Source organism: Pyrus communis, chromosome 9 (assembly GCF_041283825.1).
Source record: "Pyrus communis isolate YQ-2024b chromosome 9, ASM4128382v1, whole genome shotgun sequence".
Taxonomy (NCBI): domain Eukaryota; kingdom Viridiplantae; phylum Streptophyta; class Magnoliopsida; order Rosales; family Rosaceae; genus Pyrus; species Pyrus communis.
Genome location: NC_142573.1, coordinates 16,842,464 through 16,862,329, shown reverse-complemented (window position 1 = coordinate 16,862,329; position 19,866 = coordinate 16,842,464). Strand labels below are relative to the sequence as shown.

The following is a 19,866-nucleotide window of genomic DNA, read 5'->3' as shown; positions in this document are numbered from 1 at the left end:
CAAAGACGCCAAATAAGGAGGATATAAATGCATGCAAAGTGTGACTTATCATGTATAACACAATTGAAATAAGTTTCAAGAGAGATAGTGGGAGTTTAGGGACCATGACTATTGTAGTCAAAAGAGAAGTCAAATGAAGAAGGCAAAATAACTCCAAGGGAACAAACTTTCTTTATGAAATGATGGACATTGGAAGGGGTATTTACAAGAAATGTCTTGCAAGTGTCAAGAACACACCTTTCGAAGGTGTTGTAATATGTTCTTGAAATAGTTCAAAACAATTGGTTCTTCTACTTGAATGTTTGATTCCGTATTAGTAACTATGTTTTACAATTGTTGTAAAAGTGTGCTAATAAAAAGTAGAAGATTAATGAGAGAAGAGAAAGTACTTCACATTCGGAAAGTGAATAAAATATAGATCTCTGCGAAAGCGGATTGTACTTACTTCCTCATATGAACTACCAAAGAAATTGGAAGATACTAAAGATTGTCTTTACACTCCAATTTTAAGGAACTTAAATCCGTCACTATAGTAGAGATGGATAAATGTTTTGTTTGACAAAACATTGTTCTTTATTAATCAATAATTAGATTATTGTAATTTAATTGGTTGTCTCTATAGTAGAGATGATGTGGTAGTTTAACTGTTTAGAATATGATGATGCTTAAAACCCAAAAGGTTGCAAGGTAGTGACTAATCCCAACTGAGTTGTGATACCTCTAAAACATAAGTTACGAGTTGGTCATAGATGGATGCTTTGGATCGTTAGATTCGGATCCAATACCTTCTTGTTAAAATTGTATAGAGACGAAATGTTCGAATCTTTATTCTTTTTGAAAGAAGAAAGAATCACAAAGTTGTTGAGGTTAATTCACTTAGATGTTAGTGGCACTTGTCCACAACATAATACTACTCATGTTGTATGACATTCACCGAAGATCACTCTCGGTTGGACTATAGTTTATTTTGAATAAACACAAGTCCGAATACTTTGCAAAAGGTTTCAAAGAATTCAAGAAATGTAAGTAGATGAGTAAGACGTCTAAAGTATTTACCTCCTTAGATTTGATCCAAGGAAAAAGTAACACTTTAGATTAATTTCCTTGAAAAATATCAAGGAAAGTAGCATCGTAAGATAATGAATTTCTCCATTAGGAGAAGAATGAACATGAATAAAGATTTAGTTCGTTGGACATTATCAATTACCCATATATATATGATATATACTTCTAAGACAACCTAGTTCCTATACCACAAGCTCCAAGGTAGTCCAGAAGGATTTATAAACCGTCTCAGTTGAATGGTTTGAACTTTATGACTATGTCATAGAGTTGCACCTCTTAATTCGAAAGAAATAAGAATGAAAATCCTTATGACTACATTGAGTGTATATACGATATATACTCAAGGAAATGGATCTTAGCAAGCTAGTGGGAGCTATAAGCGTCTTATGAGAAAAGATCAATTGTTTGATTTCTCATAAAGATGTAAATAAATCTTTTGTTTACTAGGTTTACAAAAGATTAGTGGGAGTTAATCGTATTCCTAAATTGAATATATATATACATGATATATATTAATTTTGAAAATGAAAGGAATTCTTCATCGTTAAAGTTATGACTTTAAACATTCTATAATGATAGAATGTATATGGGAGACATAGTCTATATACATGGGATGGAAATCTATAATGATAGATTTCAAGATATAATTGGATTATATCAATCCCTAAAATAGACAAGAGATGCTAGGAAGTTTCTCATATGATGATAAACTTAAATTAGAATGACAATTCTAGTGAGACTAGGAAGTTGTTCTTCTCAAAGGGAATGTACCCTTTGACTTCCAAAGAAATAATGCGTAAATAGAATCCTTTATGCATACGCAGAAAGGTGATTTATGTATTTCATGATATAAGTTGTACCTAGAACGGTACAAGATGATATCAGTGCAAGCCCAGGATCAGAACCATGGCAACTGTCAAGTGAATCCTTAGGTATTTAAGAAATACTAAGGATGGATTCCTCAAGAATGAGGAAGAATTAGAGTAACGTAATGGAAGCGTAAATGTATTAGATTATGAATCTAATCCATCATAGAATATCTCTTCATTATGAATGAAGTGATAATGAGATATCTCTTTATTATGACTAAAGAGATATTTGGGTGGAAACGTTAAAAGTAATGACTTTAATGTGTTCCATCATGAATGCAAAATATATTGCCATATAGAAGTTTACAACAATGTTGTTTGGATGGGAAAGTTCATTTATGAACTCTCTATTCGGTTCCAACCAGAAAGTGTATAACACTAATGGGGCGATAGCTCAAGCCAGGGAATCAAGGTCTCATCAAGGTCCGAACTCAAATGAGAGACTGAACCACATGATTAGGAATCATGAATAATGGTGACGTCGTTATTCTCAAGGTTGCTTCTATGGATAACATATAGATATCCATCTTGTTTAGGCCTACTACTCAGCCATTTATGAAATGAATTACAGAAGAGGTATCATCACTGATAACCAAGCTGATTGGCTCTAGTGCAAGTGGGAGATTGTTGGAAATGTGCCCTAAAACCAATCATATGATGATACTTTACGGACATTTCACAATGTTAAACTAATGTAGTTTAAATGTAAAGGGCAAAGATTATTGTTTGAGCCGTTTCATATAAATGTTATATGCTTAAACGATAAGTCCAAGGAATATGTGATTGGAAGAATGCGATCTAAAGAAGTTAGATTCATGAGACCATTCTTTCGTTGACACATCCTAAACGTTCCTGATCATAGGATTGTCAATTGGGCATTGACAGTCCGTTAAGATCAGTACGTGCTATGTATCCTCTCAGGGAGAGTGACTAGTCTCGAGTCATTGGTGTGTGTGACATCAAGACAAGTACGTAGGTGCTCAATAGAGAATGAGTTCACTGAACACGATCAACGAAGAGTTCTCATATTCATGTCACATGAGAACTCATGGTTGGGATAATGCAAATTAGTCTTTTGACCTGAGGCATCACAGTTGTCTTGTGGTTAGGTCCTTAATCTTTGATTATGTCAAAGTCACTCCATCAGGAGGGTGTCCACGACATCGTTGGGGTTAAGCCACTTAGCCATGGAGGCAAGTGAATGCGCAACAAGGGATCTCTAACCTTCAAACTGTTTGAGGGAGAATACTCTATGATATGATTAAGAATCTTTGGCCAAAGTATGAATGAGATTTAGGAATGTGTTCCAAATCACATTCAAGGTAATCATATAAGCACAAGACTCACATTGGATAGTAGACATGAATAAACTATCAAACCAAACAATGTGGTCAAGAGTATTGTATTAGAGAAAGACCGTATTGCATTTGTAATCCTAAAACTGAATAGGTTCTCCACCTCTTCTGATTAGCTTGGGTAACCATGACATGCTGCTAGGCGTCAACCATGGTTTGTGGAAGCCCTAAAAGTGTATTATCACTAACGGGAGAATTGAAAGTAAGTTTCAATTCACAATCGATTTGAAAGAGTTTGAATCGCCCACTGCCTCGCTAAAAGGAACCTAATGGATCGTACACCGTGTAAGGTAGAGATTGAAGATTCAACGGAGATGAGTAAGAATAATTAAATGGTTTAATTATTTATGGCAAGGATTAATTAATATGATTATTAATCAAACGAATAAGTTCGTTAAAAGACCTCGGGATAGTTTTGGACCTTAAGGCCCAATGGGCTTCGAACGTCAAGTCCATTGACTTAAGTTGTGTGACAACTTAATGAATAATGATTCACAAAGGCCCAAATAGCCCAATGAATACCCTAAGGCCGGCCATTTAGAGAAAGAGTGGGTTTTGGACTTATTTACAAGTTTGCCACTCAAATGAATTAAGGTACAAGTATGACTTAATAGCCAAAATTCATTTAGGGTTGTTTTTGGGGAAATTGGAAAAACACAAACTCTCCTTTCTCTCTAGAAATGGCCGGCCACCCTTGAGGAAAACATCTAGCAATCTTACTTCCTCAAGGTCACTCATTTTCTTCTCCAATCTTACCTTGGTGTGGAGACTTAGAGGTTCTCAATTTTGGGAACTTGGAGAAACCTTTTCATCCATTCAAATCCATGGATCTAAGATGCAAGGAATGAAGGCCCTCTCTTTGGGTGATTAGCCTTTGCTTATGCAAAGAGGAATCTACAAAGGTATTGATTTCTCAACTCACTTTGTTTTGAGTTGAGTCTTGGTTCACCTATCTACTAGGCTTTGAAGTTCATGGGTTAAGTTTTGTTTTTGAGTGCATATAAACATGATTCCGCCTTTTAATTGTTAATTGCATGTTGTTGATGTTGCTCAAATGAACTTGTTTTTCAAAAATCTTCCTTCAAAATCGACGTGAAAACGTCAGAGTTCTTACCTGAAAATGGTACGATTGTGCTCCTCTCAACCTCACGAGCTCGAATATGGGTTTAGTTCCCTCGATCTGCAAAGATTTGATGCGTTCTTGGTGTGTCCGAACGTATGTGTTTGAAAGGGGAGGAAAGGGAGCACGGGAGAGAGACAGGGAAAGGGACAGAGAGAAGTGGAGTGTGTGGGAGTGTGTGTATGGTTCCAAACATGCCAACAAGGCTCCCAACGACGATTAAACGTAAAAGAAACGAACTAGGGGTAAAAGTGTCATTTCACACGCACGTTTAGATAATTTCGGGACGGGATGTCACATAACGTTTTTAAAAACTTAATTATCTTGACATGTAAATATTTTGTTTTTGAATAATTAATGGTGTTTATTAAAACCGAAGAGCCTTGATCAAAATTTGAAAATGAATAAGGTTTTAATCAATTGAGTAGAAAAAAATGAGGATGTGAACCTAATTTATCCTTAAAAAAATTGAAGCAATCCATATATCTAAATACATTAAAATGTATAAGTGACGAGTTGCGCACCATGATTAAAAAACAATCTGTCACATGCTCCTAAGAGAGTGGATAATTTATGTTAAAACCAAATCTTAATTAATTATTTGAAAACAAAGTTTGGAAAAAAGATGGTTTTATAACCTAAAATATTAAAAACAAATTTAATTAAAAACAATTAAATAAATTGAGAAAGTAAAGAAAACAAAAGAAAATAGTTTTCAAAATAAAGTTTGGAAAAAATATGGTTTTATAACCTAGATTATTAAAAACGAATTTAATTAAAAACAATTAAATTAATTGAGAAAGTAAAGAAAACAAAAGAAAATAGTTTTGAAAATAAATTTGAGCACTAGGGTTATGCTGTTACCTTAACAATCCTACGCAGTTCTTCCAGTTACTTATGAATTACGCATGCATATTTTGAATGTTAGGTTTAAAGTATGTCCTACTTAGAACCAAATCTTAATTAATTATTTGAAAACAAAGTTTGGAAAAAAGATGGTTTTATAACCTAAAATATTAAAAACGAATTTAATTAAAAACAATTAAATAAATTGAGAAAGTAAAGAAAACAAAAGAAAATAGTTTTAAAAATAAATTTGAGCGCTAGGGTTCTGCCTTCACCTTAACAATCCTACACAGTTCTTCCAGTACTTATGAATTACACATGCATATTTTGAATGTTAGGTTTAAAGTATGTCCTACTTGGCACCTTCAACATAGAATGTATATCTAACATGTAATCCGTTCGTGGTGTCCATATCAAATGTGAACATGTAAGACTCATTAAGTTTTGTAAAACTTTTGAAAAATCATATAACTCTTAAGACGTGTCATCCATCCTAAGAAGTTACACATATTAACCACAAGAAGCCTTAGTCAATTCCATGGACAACCCTCCGCCAAAATTGCATCAAATTACTTTTCTAAATATCCTAATTGTGGCCAATCACTAAGACAAATAGATAGCTTTAACATGATGATTAATAATTGAAAACTTGCATGCATAATATCATAAGCAAATTGAAAAGAAACTACATATTTTTGATAAGGCTTGTGGTCTTGCCCTAGCAAAAGAAATTAATTACGAACAATCATAAAACAAAATATTATTAAGAATGTGGATAGAAAACACATTGAAAATAAACTTGAATTGTCAAAAGTAGTGCCTTCCCCTAAAGTAATGCGTTCTTCCTTCTCTAATGGATATATAGCCTTATTTATACTAATACAAAATAAAATCCTCCCTAGAAAAGGAGAAAAGCTTGTGTGGGGCTTGGCTTGCTATTGGATTTTGCTGAGTGACACTACAATCCAATCAAAACTCACCGCATGACAATTCTACAATATAAAACTTTTATTACTTTTTTATATTTAAAGGTCTCATAATTATTTTTTCTATTAATTAATACACACCATGAGATTAATGTAATGTTTTTTTTTCTTTTCCTACTCGTGTCTTCCTTTCCTTTCTTCATAAGAATATGATAAAAAAAAAAAAAAAAAAAAATTAAGCCATTAAAATTTTCTTCCCAAGTCCTTTCAATTGCTGGGAAAATGGAAAATTGGGCTGGAAGTTTGTTCCTTTTTCCTTTGTTGTGTAATATTTTTCAAAATCTATTTTTCCTTTTTTACTTTTCACCTTCCTCAATGTATATATAAAAATATAGTTTTCTTCAGGTATGTGATTCTAACTCACCTTGTATCAACAGTCGGTTTTGGTCGCTGGGTTTCCAACATTTGCAATCTTAATCACTTTAGTAAGTTTTGTGTTTAAAATATCAAAATGTTCATTATTATTTATAATATTGTTAAAAATATATAATTAAATTTGAAATGAACGAACAGCTCTTGTAAAAATACAGCTTTTGTAAAATATGAAATATGTGTTGGATTTTTTTTTTTATCCATTTCATGATAGTGGGAGAAGATGACTTAATTGTTTTTTTCCCATATTCATATGAAGAAAGGAAAGACAAAGAGTGGGGAAGAAGACAGTAGAGAAAATTTGGGAAGAAAAAAGAGAGAGAGGAGAAGAGTAATAAAAAACCATTAAATTATTCTCATGGTGTATATTAATTAGTAAGAAATTTTTTTTATAAGAGCTTTAAATTTAAAAATAAAAGATTATATTTAGACTTACCATGTGGTGAATTTTGATTGGATTGTAATGCCACTCAGTAAAATCCAATGACACACCAAACCCTACACAAGTTTTTCTCCTAAAGGTCTTCTAAAAACTAGAAAACATAATAGAATAAGATAACTAAGAAATAAAAAGTTTCCTAGTTAAACTGAAATTCGGATTGAAGAGAAAATCCATCTTTTAACCAACTAAATAAATTCCGATTTGGTCCCTAAAGGTCTATTTTTAAAGCTTGAGATGTCCCTAACAAGTTGTCAAAACGAATCTTTCTCAAAATATGCCATCTTGACCTTCAAAATACCCAAAACGTCCAGAAACATCAATCTGGAAAAACCGCGCGCTGAGTCTTTATTTCATTGCCATAGTCAAATGGCTTGCTAAAAAAATCTGGAATTTTGTTACAATCATCTTAAACATTGATGAACATCCTGCAATTGAAATCACTTCAAAATTCATCCGTTTGATCACTTTTTGCTTAAGAGAAGTTGAATGTCCTACAATAAAAATACATAACAAAGTATTAAAGTTCTAACAAAATAACCAATAAATTATAACTAAGATTAGGGTAAAATATAAAGTACAAAATCGACTCATCAATTATATATAGTGGATAGTTTTTTGCCTGATAAAGTGCTTGTGGACGTTAATTTCTCCAAGTGGTGAGGTTTTACCTTGTTAAATCATGCTCACTACGAGTTAATTTGTTGCTCCGTTTACTGTTATATAATATAGAGAATTGAATCTATTTGTTGTCCAATTCTCATAAACTAACAGAAGACTAGATTGTAACGCTATTTCAATCTTACTACCGGATTTGAACAAATTGGTGTATCATCTCACTGCGTTTTCAATTGGCACCAAACCCATCTTGCAAGTATTTTAATTCTAATGGACGTATGAGGTGCATATATCCAGTTAGGGTTATGTACTCTATATTTGTGTTATAAACGTTATAAGTGGTATCTCCATTCAATATTATAACCTAATGAGTAGAAATTATTTGTACCCGAATTTACGCTATTCGGTAGTTCAATTACCTAATATGGGAATGTACGACTTACAGAGGGTTAGGGCTGAGATCCCAGGCTAATCTAAATTGAAATACACTGTGGGCCGAAATGACTTTAATGTCGTCATGCCATTATTAGAGTCAATGTGATTTTGTGTTTGCCCATGTTCAGGGTTAATGCAATAGTGTGGCCGCACCAATTTATGCAAGTGTAGAAAAGATGAAAATAAAGGGTTTAAGGTAAATTTAGAATTATCTACAATCTCACAATTCTCAAATACTATTTCAATTCTTTATTCTTCTTCAAAAGGAGGTATTTATTAGATTACAAATAAGCAATATTAAGAAATAAATTAAAACAATCATTTGTCTACATGACAAGAAAACCTAGACCAAATCAAATCATATCAAAATCCTAATTAAATCTTATAAAATAAAAAAATATTGTCCGTTTTATTTTCCAACAAGAAACAACTCGTTCGGATCCAAAAGTCACAAGCACGTAGAATGCCATGATAGCTTAGAGAAGATCCTCGTGTTGAAAATCTAAAATTGGCAAGGACCAAGGTCCACAGAGTAATTGATGTCCAATCCCAGGCAATCAAGGTCCATGATCATTCTATATTCTCTTCAATTCCTATCATACCATAGTGTAGCCGTAGTCTTTTTTTTTTTTTTTTTTTGGGTAAAAACACCATGCCAAAAACATGGTGAAACATTTATTTCAAACAAAACAAACTTACAACGAAGGCCCTATACATGTACACAAAGCAAAACGGGACCTTCCAAACAAACTAAAAAAGAGCCCAACTAAAAGTTGGGACCCAAGAAAATAGAAAACTAAAAACAACCGAGGGTTCGCCACAACCACCGCAGCAACCAACGCTACTACAACAGTGCATCCCATCCCCCAATCGAGTCGAACCTCAGCAATTCCATCAACCAATTCCAATCTTCAGTCCAAGCACAACCACAAATTACAAAGAACCTGCATCAAAGTGAAAGAAGCGCATGCAAATGCACGAGCAACATTGCCATCGAAGGCAGACAACAAAGAGAAGGTGATGGTGTTTGGAACACCCGACCCAATGGAAGCACTAGGTCAGAACTCATCGACTCGACCAGCCGCAAATCGCGGCGAAACTTGACTAAAAATCGGAAATTAGAGGAAGGAGGAGGAGATACACCAGTGGGATGAGAAGAGGGTAAATTGAACCAGGAGCTGTAGTCTAGATTATTTTGTTTTCATGCAATTTACTTCCCACACTTGTCTCTCAATTTCTTTACATTATGTAATTTTATCAACGCATTGTATTTCAATTCTCTTTTACTGTTGCAAATTTAATTCAAGCATTCGTTTTTTTTAGTACATCGATATTTTTACACTAAGGGGAGGGGGAATTTGGCAAAGCCATACAATGGGCAACCTAATTTGGTATCGAATTCGTCATCCACGAGATTCAAACCTAAGACTTTTTACTTTTAAGTGAAGAGGAATATCACTAGACCGTATTATTGAGTGGCTAGCACTCGTCTTTTGAATTCTTTAATTTAGGCACTTTACTCTCAGTCTTGTCTTAATTTTATTTAATTTCTAAGCACCTTTATTTTTACGCACTAGTTCTTCATTTAATTTATACTTTCTCATAAGTGGGTTATGTTTAATCTTGTATATTCTATATTCCTTTTTCTCATTCCATTTTCCCTTCCTCCCATCCATTTCAACACTTGGTTGTTCGACCAAAGCCTTTGAATCTGAGGTAGAGAAAAAACCTAAGCTGAGAAAATGTTCCTTGCTCGGCCGCTTACATTTTTTCTACGTCGATCATTCTAGGCCACGTGGTGGCACACTCGCACATCTAAGTCAAAGAAGGATAAAAAATCCTTCTAGGCAATCCTGCCCGGCCAAAAAGAGGAAAATAGAAATCAACAGAACTACTCTTGCTAACACTTGGAGAGATTCAACAAAAAAAAAAAATGTTTTTATATTTCCGATCCAAGCTAGTACTCTAGCATGTTTTAATTAGTAGGGTTATTATACAAAATAATCTCTGAGATTTGCATGATCAATAGAAATGGTCTTGAGATTGAAAATCAATAGAAATGGTCCCTGAGATTGTCCACCATCTATGATTGTGGTCATTCTGTTAAAAACTTTTTGGGCAATTTTCAAAACTTCGTAACTCAATTGATTCTTAACCAAATTCGACTCATAATATATCAAAATGAAGACAAGAAAGTGTAGAACAAGATTATACCTATTTAGAAGCCAAATGATTGCCGTAGATGGTCGAAAAATAGCCTGAAAGGTGACTAGTCAGTGGGAAAATTGGAAAACTCGCTGGAAATTGGGTAAACTTTAACCATTCATAACTTCTTCAATACTCAACTAAATCAAGTGATTCAAAATGAAAATCAGACTTCTCGATGCGATGAAGAGAATGGTATCTTTCTTTACTGCTAAATTGCGATGGTTTTACCAGAAAAGTGCTCGAAAATGGTTAGCCATTTCGAGCCATTGTTCGACCAAAACACGGCGAGTTAGCCTTCGAAAAAGGTACCATTCTATTCGTCTCGTCAAGAATTATTATTTTTGTTTTAGAATCACTCGATTTGGTTGAGTATTGAAGAAGTTATGAGCGTTTAAAGTTTACCCAGTTTCTGGTGAGTTTTCCAGTTTTCCCGCTGACCAGGCACCTTTCAGGCTATTTTTCGGCCATATCCGGCAACCATTCGGCTTTCAAATAGGTATAATCTTATTCTACACTTTCCTATCTTCATTTTGATATATTATGGGTTGAATTTGGTTAAGAAACGATTGAGTTACAAAGCTTTGAAAATTGTCCAAAATCGTTTTTAATAGAAGGAACAAAATCATGGATGGTGGACAATCTCAGGAACCATTTCTATTGATTTTCAATCTCAGGAACCATTTCTATTGATCATGCAAATCTCAGGAACCACTTCTATTGAACATTTTATATTAACTGTTATTTCTGTACTGTGTTATACTTTGGAAGTTCCAACAATAAAAAACGGCAGATTTTCCTTTCAAATAATATTTGGTGGAGATACATAATATAAAGAGATGATTATAAAAAGGAAATAAAATTCTAAAAATAATATTTGTTCCTTTATTTGATCGTGTAATTAGTATTACAAATTCTTGACAACAGCAATGTGTCAAGCTCCGCGGAATTTATTCTTCTCCATTATTGTTACATAAAGAAACAGATATCATCATCTGCATATATAATCCCATTTCGTGCTTATGGGCAAAAAGTAATGACGTAGTCAGGTCCACCACTGCAGGTAAATGTGCTGTTTTTATCATCATAAGCGTAGCTATAAGCTTGAGGGCACTGTTTCTCAAAGATCTCAGAGTACTCTGTGGGAGGACATGTCTCCGGCGTATTATTCGGCGGAGTGCAGCAGTACTTCGAATCACCAAACGCAAGGCAAGCGCTTTTGCAACTGATGACAGTCCCATCAGCCGCTTTCACTTGAAGTTGAGCTGGGCACGCCGCGTTAACATTGGCAGGGCAAGACGAGGGCTTGCACTCGCCCGTGCCACCTTGTGGGGCAACAGACATAGGCAAGTTGAAGCCGTCAACAAGGCTAACATCGTAAAAATCTTGACCCCCGTTTGCTGCAATTGTGATTTCAACTAAAGTTGCTGGTGGAACTGCACCTGCCCCGTTGCATGCGACCTGGCCAGAGCCACAGTCTGCAGTTTCACAAGTGAATTTTCCAGCGGCATTCGTGGAGCATCTGGTTCGAGCCCAGAAGCGACCAGACCATGGAGATGGAGCGTTCACTGATTGGCTAGCTTTGGATGCTAGTTCGAAGCCAGTGAGTGATAACTGAGGTTTTTGGTCACCGGTTAAGGTTCCTGGCCAGACAGTGTTAGGGCAGTTGTTTGTGAAAGTGATTTTCGCTGCGTGTGCACCTGCATTTATGTTCAACATAGAACTAGATACTAAGAATATTGATACTGAAAAATCTGCATACAATTATAAACATATCTAATCTCATGTTCGCCGCATTGGTTAGTTCACTTATATGTATCCGGATTGAGAACTTTTACGGTATCCTTTTATAAAGTACTAGTACTCCTTGTTTTAATAAAATTATTAGTAGACGTCACGGAATTATCCATCATCATTATTCTCTCTTAGACTTCCTACTTTCACTAACAGTATTACAATATGGTGTGGATTAACCCCTCTCATATTTGCATCCGGCAGGCATGCATACAATATACTAGTGACTAATATGAAACAAAAAGAACAAAAAATATAATGAGAAGTTTGTATAATATTACCTGAGAAGAAGAGCATGGCCAAGGTGAGGCCGAGGAGGGAAGCTACTTGGCTCTTCATCATCGACATTGAATATGTCTTAATTGCCTGTTTGCTGCTAATTAACTTACTTCTGAGTTGATGATAAACTTAGGAACGAAGGGGGGTTTATATAGGCTTAGAGCGTGCCTAACTTCTTTGATCTTTTGCACGAGTAAGAATTACGGGTCTAAGCTGCAATGGGAACTAGGAAAACGAACGCACTGACTAACAAATAGATGACAGTATTTGGTCTTGGAATGGTATGGTTGTCATCCTTGACCTGCAATTACTCCCTCCAAAAATTCATTTTTAATCCAAAAATTAAGAGTCATTTGATAATCATTTCATTTTTAAATTTTAGTTTTTTGTTTTGTGTTAAAAAAAGAAGAAGAAAAATATGGATGAAATGAAGGATATAGGATGAAGAAAGAATGGCGTGGGTTCAAAGTTTATCGGTGACTAATTTAACATCTAATCTAAAAAAAAAAAAAAATAAGAATTATGTTAAGCTTTCACTTAACTATTCATCTAGTATTACAGTCTAATTAGCTGTATTTCTCTTCACTTGTTTGTATGAGATTTCAAATTTAACTATTCATCTAGTATTGCTTTCACTTAACTATCCAATTTTTATTTTTATTAAAGTAGAATATCTCTCTCTTAAAATGGAATATCCTTTTTGTTTTTTGTTTTTTTATTTTTTTGTTTTTTTGTTTTTTTTTCTTTCTGGTACATGCAGTTGTATTCGCAGTACGTCTCTTAGTTAATTAATATGATCCTAAAGAGATCAATTATAATATCTAGTTAGTTGATGAATGACTCGTTGTGCGGGCTATCCAATTTTTATTTTTATTAGAGTAGCATATATCTCTCTTAAAATAGAATATCCTTTTTTTTTCCTTTTTTTTTCTTCTGGTACATGCAGTTGTATTGGTAGTACATGTCTCTTAGTTAATTAATAGGAAACTTTAACGAAAGCTACTATTCATTTTAACGAAAAACCACATTTTTACATTAAAAAGTCAATCCTGATACTATTCAATTTACCTTTTATTTTGTCCTTATCATTAAAACTTAAAGTTTTCAACTATTTTCATTAATTTTTCTTAATTAATATGATCCATAAATGTCAAATCCTAAAGAGATCAATTATAAGGTTTGATTAGTCATCTCATGATTTGGAATTTTTGACAAACAAGCCACACAGATAGCTAAGCTTGCGCCATTTGTGCACCGTGATAGACGGATCGGGCTGCCGTGAAGGAGATGACCAAGTGCTGGAATGCTTCGGTTTTCCTCATCCCCTCCATTTTTAATAATTTTTATACATAAAAGGAGGAGCCCACTGATGACGTGTTTACATAATGAATTATAACGAGAAGAATGAGAATTGCACTCAATCTCGTTTATTGGCAGTGACTCGAATTAAACATTTACAAAAGAGTAATGTTAGGAAAAATAAAATAATAGATATAATTTTATAAACTAAATAATATGAAAATTAATGATTGAATTATTATTTAAATGTTAATATATGTGCTTATTCGTATTGATGACATATCATTTAACTTGCGAATTTTATTTACAAATTTAATCTTTCTAATGTTAGCTTTTTTTTATTTTTTATTTTTTTTTTAATCGAACCTAGCATTACTGTTTACAAAATCAAGAATAGGAGGAGAGATAGAAAGTTGTTGGGGGCAAGAGAGAGTGCGCAAGGGGAGCCGGCTGGTGGTGACATGTGAGGTGGCTCGTGGTGATTAGTGACAAGAGTGGCGGTGGCCATGGGTTAAGGGGCATGGTAGACAAATGGGGTCACGATGAAAAATGAAAAAATGCCATCACTTGATAGAAAAGAACAATGGACAACTACTCAAATAAAATAAAATAAAGGACAAAATAGTATTTACATGTTTGAATGCATCTTCAAACTCACATTGTGGATGGTTAATTATTCTTCTTCTATTTTTTATTTAAAAAAATGTAATTAAATCTAAGGCAACATAAATAAAATTTGACTTTAAATTTAAAAAAGTTCAATTGCTACGCGTACAGTACTTCCAAGTAACAGATGTGGGAATCCGTAGACTATTGTGTTTGCTCTTAAATTGCTTGTGTGACATGTTTACTAATATAATTTGAAGTAAATTAGTGGTTTGCATTACTAATATTAATTCTCTGTCTACATTCTCCTTATTTATTTATGGTTAAATAGGCTTTGGTGCAGTAAATTAGTGGAGCATTCAAACAGAATTACTGCATTACTAAGGTATTTATCTACCACACTACGTATTCAGTTATGGACAATTATACGTGGCTTTATCAAGAGGAGTTTCAGCATCTACAACAAAATCTTGGTAAAGAAAGAAGAATTATACGGTCCGGAAGGAGTCTTCACAAGAAATGTAGTGTACAAAAATATTTTGCTTCCCTCGAATTCATGATGGTTACAGTCTTTCTTTTAATGTTTAATTCCATTTTTCAATTTTTAATGCAAATCTATTCCAAATAATGCTAATATTTGATTTTAACCGAACTCAATAAATTTTCAACAAGATGGAACGATATGACTTAATATGTTTTGCCGTCATGTGTATCAAGGTCGATTAAAGTTCTTGGATTGTTATAATACTTTTTATTTAGCTTTTGATTGCAACTAAATTATAAGGATTTTCTCTCTTTGGTTTAACATATTCTAGGCAAAAAGAACATGAATAATTTTAAGAATGCATCTCTTCTTAAATATATTGTTCTAAATGTTTAGGATACTATTTTTCATGCTTTCCGGATTTTGTCCCACTAGGTTTACCACGAACATTGTTTCAATTTCACAAATATTTCCCTCAACTTTAGTAAACTTTAAATTCGTGCTTGTATTATTAGAGATGATAATTGCATTTCTTTTATGTTTCGAAAAATTGAAACAATCCACATATATAAATACATTTAAAATGTGTAAGTAGATCGTAACGCGCCGTGATTAAAAAACCGCCTTTCACATGCTCATGAACGCTTGCAGGAAGATGAGTATAATTATTAGGATTCGGATCTTGTATTTTTGTGAATGGTTTGCATCTTCATATTATTTGACAGTTTTGGATTTGTGGTGTGTGGCTTGTGACCACCAACGTGCACTCTTTGTCTTTGAAATTTTGTGACAGTAACTAGTCACCGTGTGACTTAGTCGGTAGGGTTAATGCATATTATCTATAGGTAAAAGAGGAACCACATGATTTTCACAAGGAAAGTTATTTTTGAGCTCATATAATTTCTTTCTATATTCAACTTACTCTTTGTAATCGTATTAATTTAATTAAGGAATAAATATCCAAGGATGAGCAAAATACCTACGTGTATGGCTAACCACAGTTACCAATCTATTTAAAACTTACGTTTACGGTTATAAATAACTGTTTACCCATAAAATTTAAATAAATATTTATAAATATTATCCGTGATTATAATAAAGTACCTATTTAACCGTTTATTTAATATATGAAAAAGAAAATACATAACTAATTATCCTAAAATTATTTGATTTTAACAGACTCCCGCCGCTCATTTTTCTCTCCTCGGTTCTGTCTTTCTCACCTCCAACTCTCTCTCATCTTCGGCAAAATAGTTGGATTTTCCGACGAGTTGGGGCTGCCTATCGCCACCCACGGCAGCGGATGGCCAGGGGCCGTCAATGTTATTCTTAGACTAAATTAGATGTCTTGAGTTCATTTTTGGTAATTTTATAATGTAGGTTGATCGTTTGGACCTAAATTCATTAAGATACGTTACTTGGTAAAGATGTGAATCGACAATCCGACCGTTGGATTGTCACCAAACTTTAATACGTTATAGTACGTAATATTTGAGGACCATAGGAACTTATGGATCAGGAATCCGATATACGGATCTTCCCAAATTTGATTTGTAAGTTCATAAAATAAAATGTTTACCGCCAATTGGTTTTGGCAATTGGCGGAAATCCGACTGTTGGATCGTAATGGAACTTTAGGATGTTGTCTAGAAGTATAATGTAGATCTTTGGAAGTAAAGGATCGGAAATTTGTGATGCGGATCGTCCGAATCAAACTACGTACGGATGTGTGTTATGTAAGTTACATATTTTATTGATAAGAATTATGAGTTATGATTTGATAATTGTTCTAGGCGCCAATCGTTCGTGACGCCTCTATGGTTATACTAGGGAGTTGTAGCATGAACTTTAGGTGAGTGGGCTTTTGTTTTCAGTATATATATGTATGGTTGGTATTTTTCCCAGAAAATGCGTTTAAATGGAATTATGTTTTGAAATGCCATGCCTCATGATTTATGCTTAGATTATGAGTTAGTATAGTATGCATATTGTGATTTGACGCTGTGGACGCTTAGGTAAGTACCAGGTGAGTTATAGATTGTTAATGTGAGTTGATGAGTATGTTGAGATGCATTGAGAGCTCATAAACATGCACTCCGGTGTTAGTGCTCCCGCTCGTGGTTAGGGCACAGTCCTTCACGTGATGTTCACCTCCCGCACCATACGCTCATCTTGGATCCAAGTTAGGTGTACAATCCTGTCGTACAAATTCACGTGATCGTATCACTTGAGCGTATTTATTTACACCTAGTCTTGTCGTACAAACCACTTTAGGTGGTTCCGACTCGTGTGCAGGTATATTTGTTGAGATGTGGATTTGAGCTGTACAGGTCATGTTAGGTGACTCTGGTTGTATGGATGAGCTCTAGATTCAACCGTACAGGTCACGTTAGGTGACTCCGGCTGACATATCATTTGCATTGATTGATATCACCTGGCTTACATATTTTATGCTGAGATATTTGACATGGCATATATGTGGATTTTGCTAATTCGAGTAAGGTTTCGATATATGTATATATTCTATTTTCTGGGAAATTATACAGGGTTTACGGCAAGGGGTTACTACCTTTGATAATTGAAATGGTTTTTAAAAAGCTTTGTTTTTTCCCACTCACACTTTCTATTTTGCGCCCCTCTAGGTTTTAATTGCTGAAAATTCATATCGATGAGGATTCTTGGCAAATCTCAGGATAGGTGGTTACTTTTGAGGGTATAATTTTTATTCACTTCACTGTACTTACTTATGCTCTAACGTCACGTGTGAAGTGTCACCAGCGCACTCTGGTATTTAGGCACTCTTAGGTTTGAATTTATTCACATTTTTCCACATCATCACACTTTATGGCTTCGTCACCTCCCAAGTGTCGACCAACATAGCTTGATTCAAAGTCCTAGTGGACATTTCGGGTCAGGGTGTGTCAGTTATACTATCCATATGTAAAATTCGTTTATGTAATTATGTAGAAGCAGTTTGTGTGTGATACTTTTATGATTATTATTGCATTTCTGTGAAAATTAATTTTCAATATAAGTTGAAAAAAAATATATGCAGAATAAGTTTGCGTATAGATCATATGTTAAATCAAATTGTGTAAGATCAATTTCAGATATTATGTTTTTAGTTCATTTTGCAAGATCTAATTCAGACTTTTTGCAAGATTAGTTTCAGATTTTTGCATGCTCAATTTCATATTTGTGCAAGAGCATTTTCATTTCTCAATGATCAGTTTGTGTTAGACTATCCGTATGTAAAATTAGATTGTGTAAGATTAGTTTCAGATTTTATTTTTTAATTCATTTTTCGCAAAAATTAGTTTTCAGATTTTTGGCATGATCAGTTTCAGATTTTTTGCATGCTCAGTTTCATATTATTTGAAAGATCAGTTTATCTTCTTATTTCATTCATGTAATATCAATTTCTTTCATTCAACAATTTCATATTTGTTGCAAGATCAGTTTATGTTCTTAATTCATACTTGTAATATCAGTTTTATTGAATCAATTTACCAACTTTTGTTTATTTTAGGAAGATTTCACCACCGGTTAAGCACTGTGTAAGCAAACAAAAAACCAGTCCAGACGCTAGTGCTAGTAAAAGATGGGGAAGACCAAAATCCGAGGAGCATCGAACATCATATGAAGAATATGCACAGATGAAAGTCAACATGATGGCTTTCAGAGAGAAAATTGAAGAACTCAAGCCAAAATTTGTTAAAAAAAAAACCCAATAGTAACACATCTATGGAATGCCAAACAAAGGGAAAAAGTCTCGTAGTCGACAGAAGACCCAGAAATCCCAAAGTTGGTGAAAACAACTTTATTGAGTGTAAAAAAAATCAACATAAAATTTCTCTTTGATTATTGCATTTGCTGCTAGTATAGAAAAAGGGGATGAAGCAGCATGTTTGATAATTTTGTATTTGTTGTTCACCCTCCTCCTTTGAAGTTTAGCAGCAAAACTACCCTGGAGTTTTGTCAAAAGTTGGGCCACAGTTGAAAACATAGATGTTGTAAACATTGAAATTCTTAGCAATTGGAAGAGGTATAAACTAATTCTGATAAACTGATTTTGCATATATCTTTATATAAATTCTCTATGTACATAAACTAATTTGCATATATATTTTTTGTGTAAATTGATTCCGCATATATCATTTTGTGTATGCTGACTCTGAAATAAATTTGAAACACCAAAACTGATCCTATTAAAAATTTCTTTGTTAATTCTACATTGGTTTATTTTGAACCATCGGAAACCATCGGAAAAGGAACAAGCACATGAGCACAAGCAGAAATGAGGATCACTTTGAAGTTTAAGGTGAAAGTCAAGATATATTTGGCACACAACTCCCAGATGAGCAAACCCCAGATATTCTTGAACAATTCAATAATTCAAATCTTGAATCCGAAGAGATAATAACATATTTGAATGACATAGACTTCAAGGACATTGAAAATGTAATCGACAATGCAATTACATTCAGAGAAGACGACGAAATACAAAACATGATTCCAAAGACAGCAAATACAGAGTCAGTTTCTGAATTATCAAAAGGCACTGAACCTGAAGGAAATAGGATGGACAAAGTGCCCCTCAAATGCCCATTCAACCTAAGGAACTAGTGGAAAAAACAGCTGAAAAGGAAAATGAAAAAAGTGCCTCTAAAGGGCCAGTTTTAAACCAAGGAATTAGTGATCAAGTCAAAAGGAAAGAAAAAAGAAACAAGAAGGCAACAAAAATTCTATGAATGCCTTCTAGAGCCACTGACGAGTGAACAAATATGGGAGGACAAAAATTCTCACGAAACAATCCAAGAACTGGCTGACAACCAAACTGATCCTATTGAGTATTGGTAGAGGAGTGCAAAACTTCGTCTTAAAATGTTGCACAATGCAATTACTAGCTGCCACTTCCAAAACAATGTCATCACAAACCTTGTTGATGAGAAGGATAAATTCAATAAAAAAAAGAAAAATGAATTTAAAAGGAGCCAAGAAAGATTATACAAGAAAATGTGTGAAACAAACAACAGACTCAAAGAAAAAAATAGAAAAGTTAAAAGACCAAGTGCTAGTATTGAAATGGAAGAA

At 33.9% G+C, this 19,866-nt stretch overlaps 1 protein-coding gene across 1 annotated transcript; it reads right to left on the bottom strand.

Moving 5' to 3' along the window:
* Nucleotides 1–11,172: 11,172 nt before the first annotated feature.
* On the bottom strand, nucleotides 11,173–12,543 carry LOC137739691 (thaumatin-like protein 1a). The gene is made up of 2 exons (XM_068479357.2): nucleotides 12,386–12,543; nucleotides 11,173–12,010 (listed from the first exon to the last, which is right to left on the bottom strand). Exons 1-2 carry the CDS (start codon nucleotides 12,450–12,452, stop codon nucleotides 11,331–11,333), a joined length of 747 nt encoding a protein of 248 aa, XP_068335458.1. The 5' UTR covers nucleotides 12,453–12,543; the 3' UTR covers nucleotides 11,173–11,330.
* Between the last annotated feature and the right edge of the window lie 7,323 nt (nucleotides 12,544–19,866).

Coding starts and splice junctions, on each gene's coding strand:
- LOC137739691 (XM_068479357.2), bottom strand. CDS start 12,452: ATGTCGATGATGAAGAGCCAAGTAGCTTCCCTCCTCGGCCTCACCTTG. Junction 12,011..12,385: donor GGCCATGCTCTTCTTCTCAG/GTAATATTATAC, acceptor ACATAAATGCAG/GTGCACACGCAGCGAAAATC.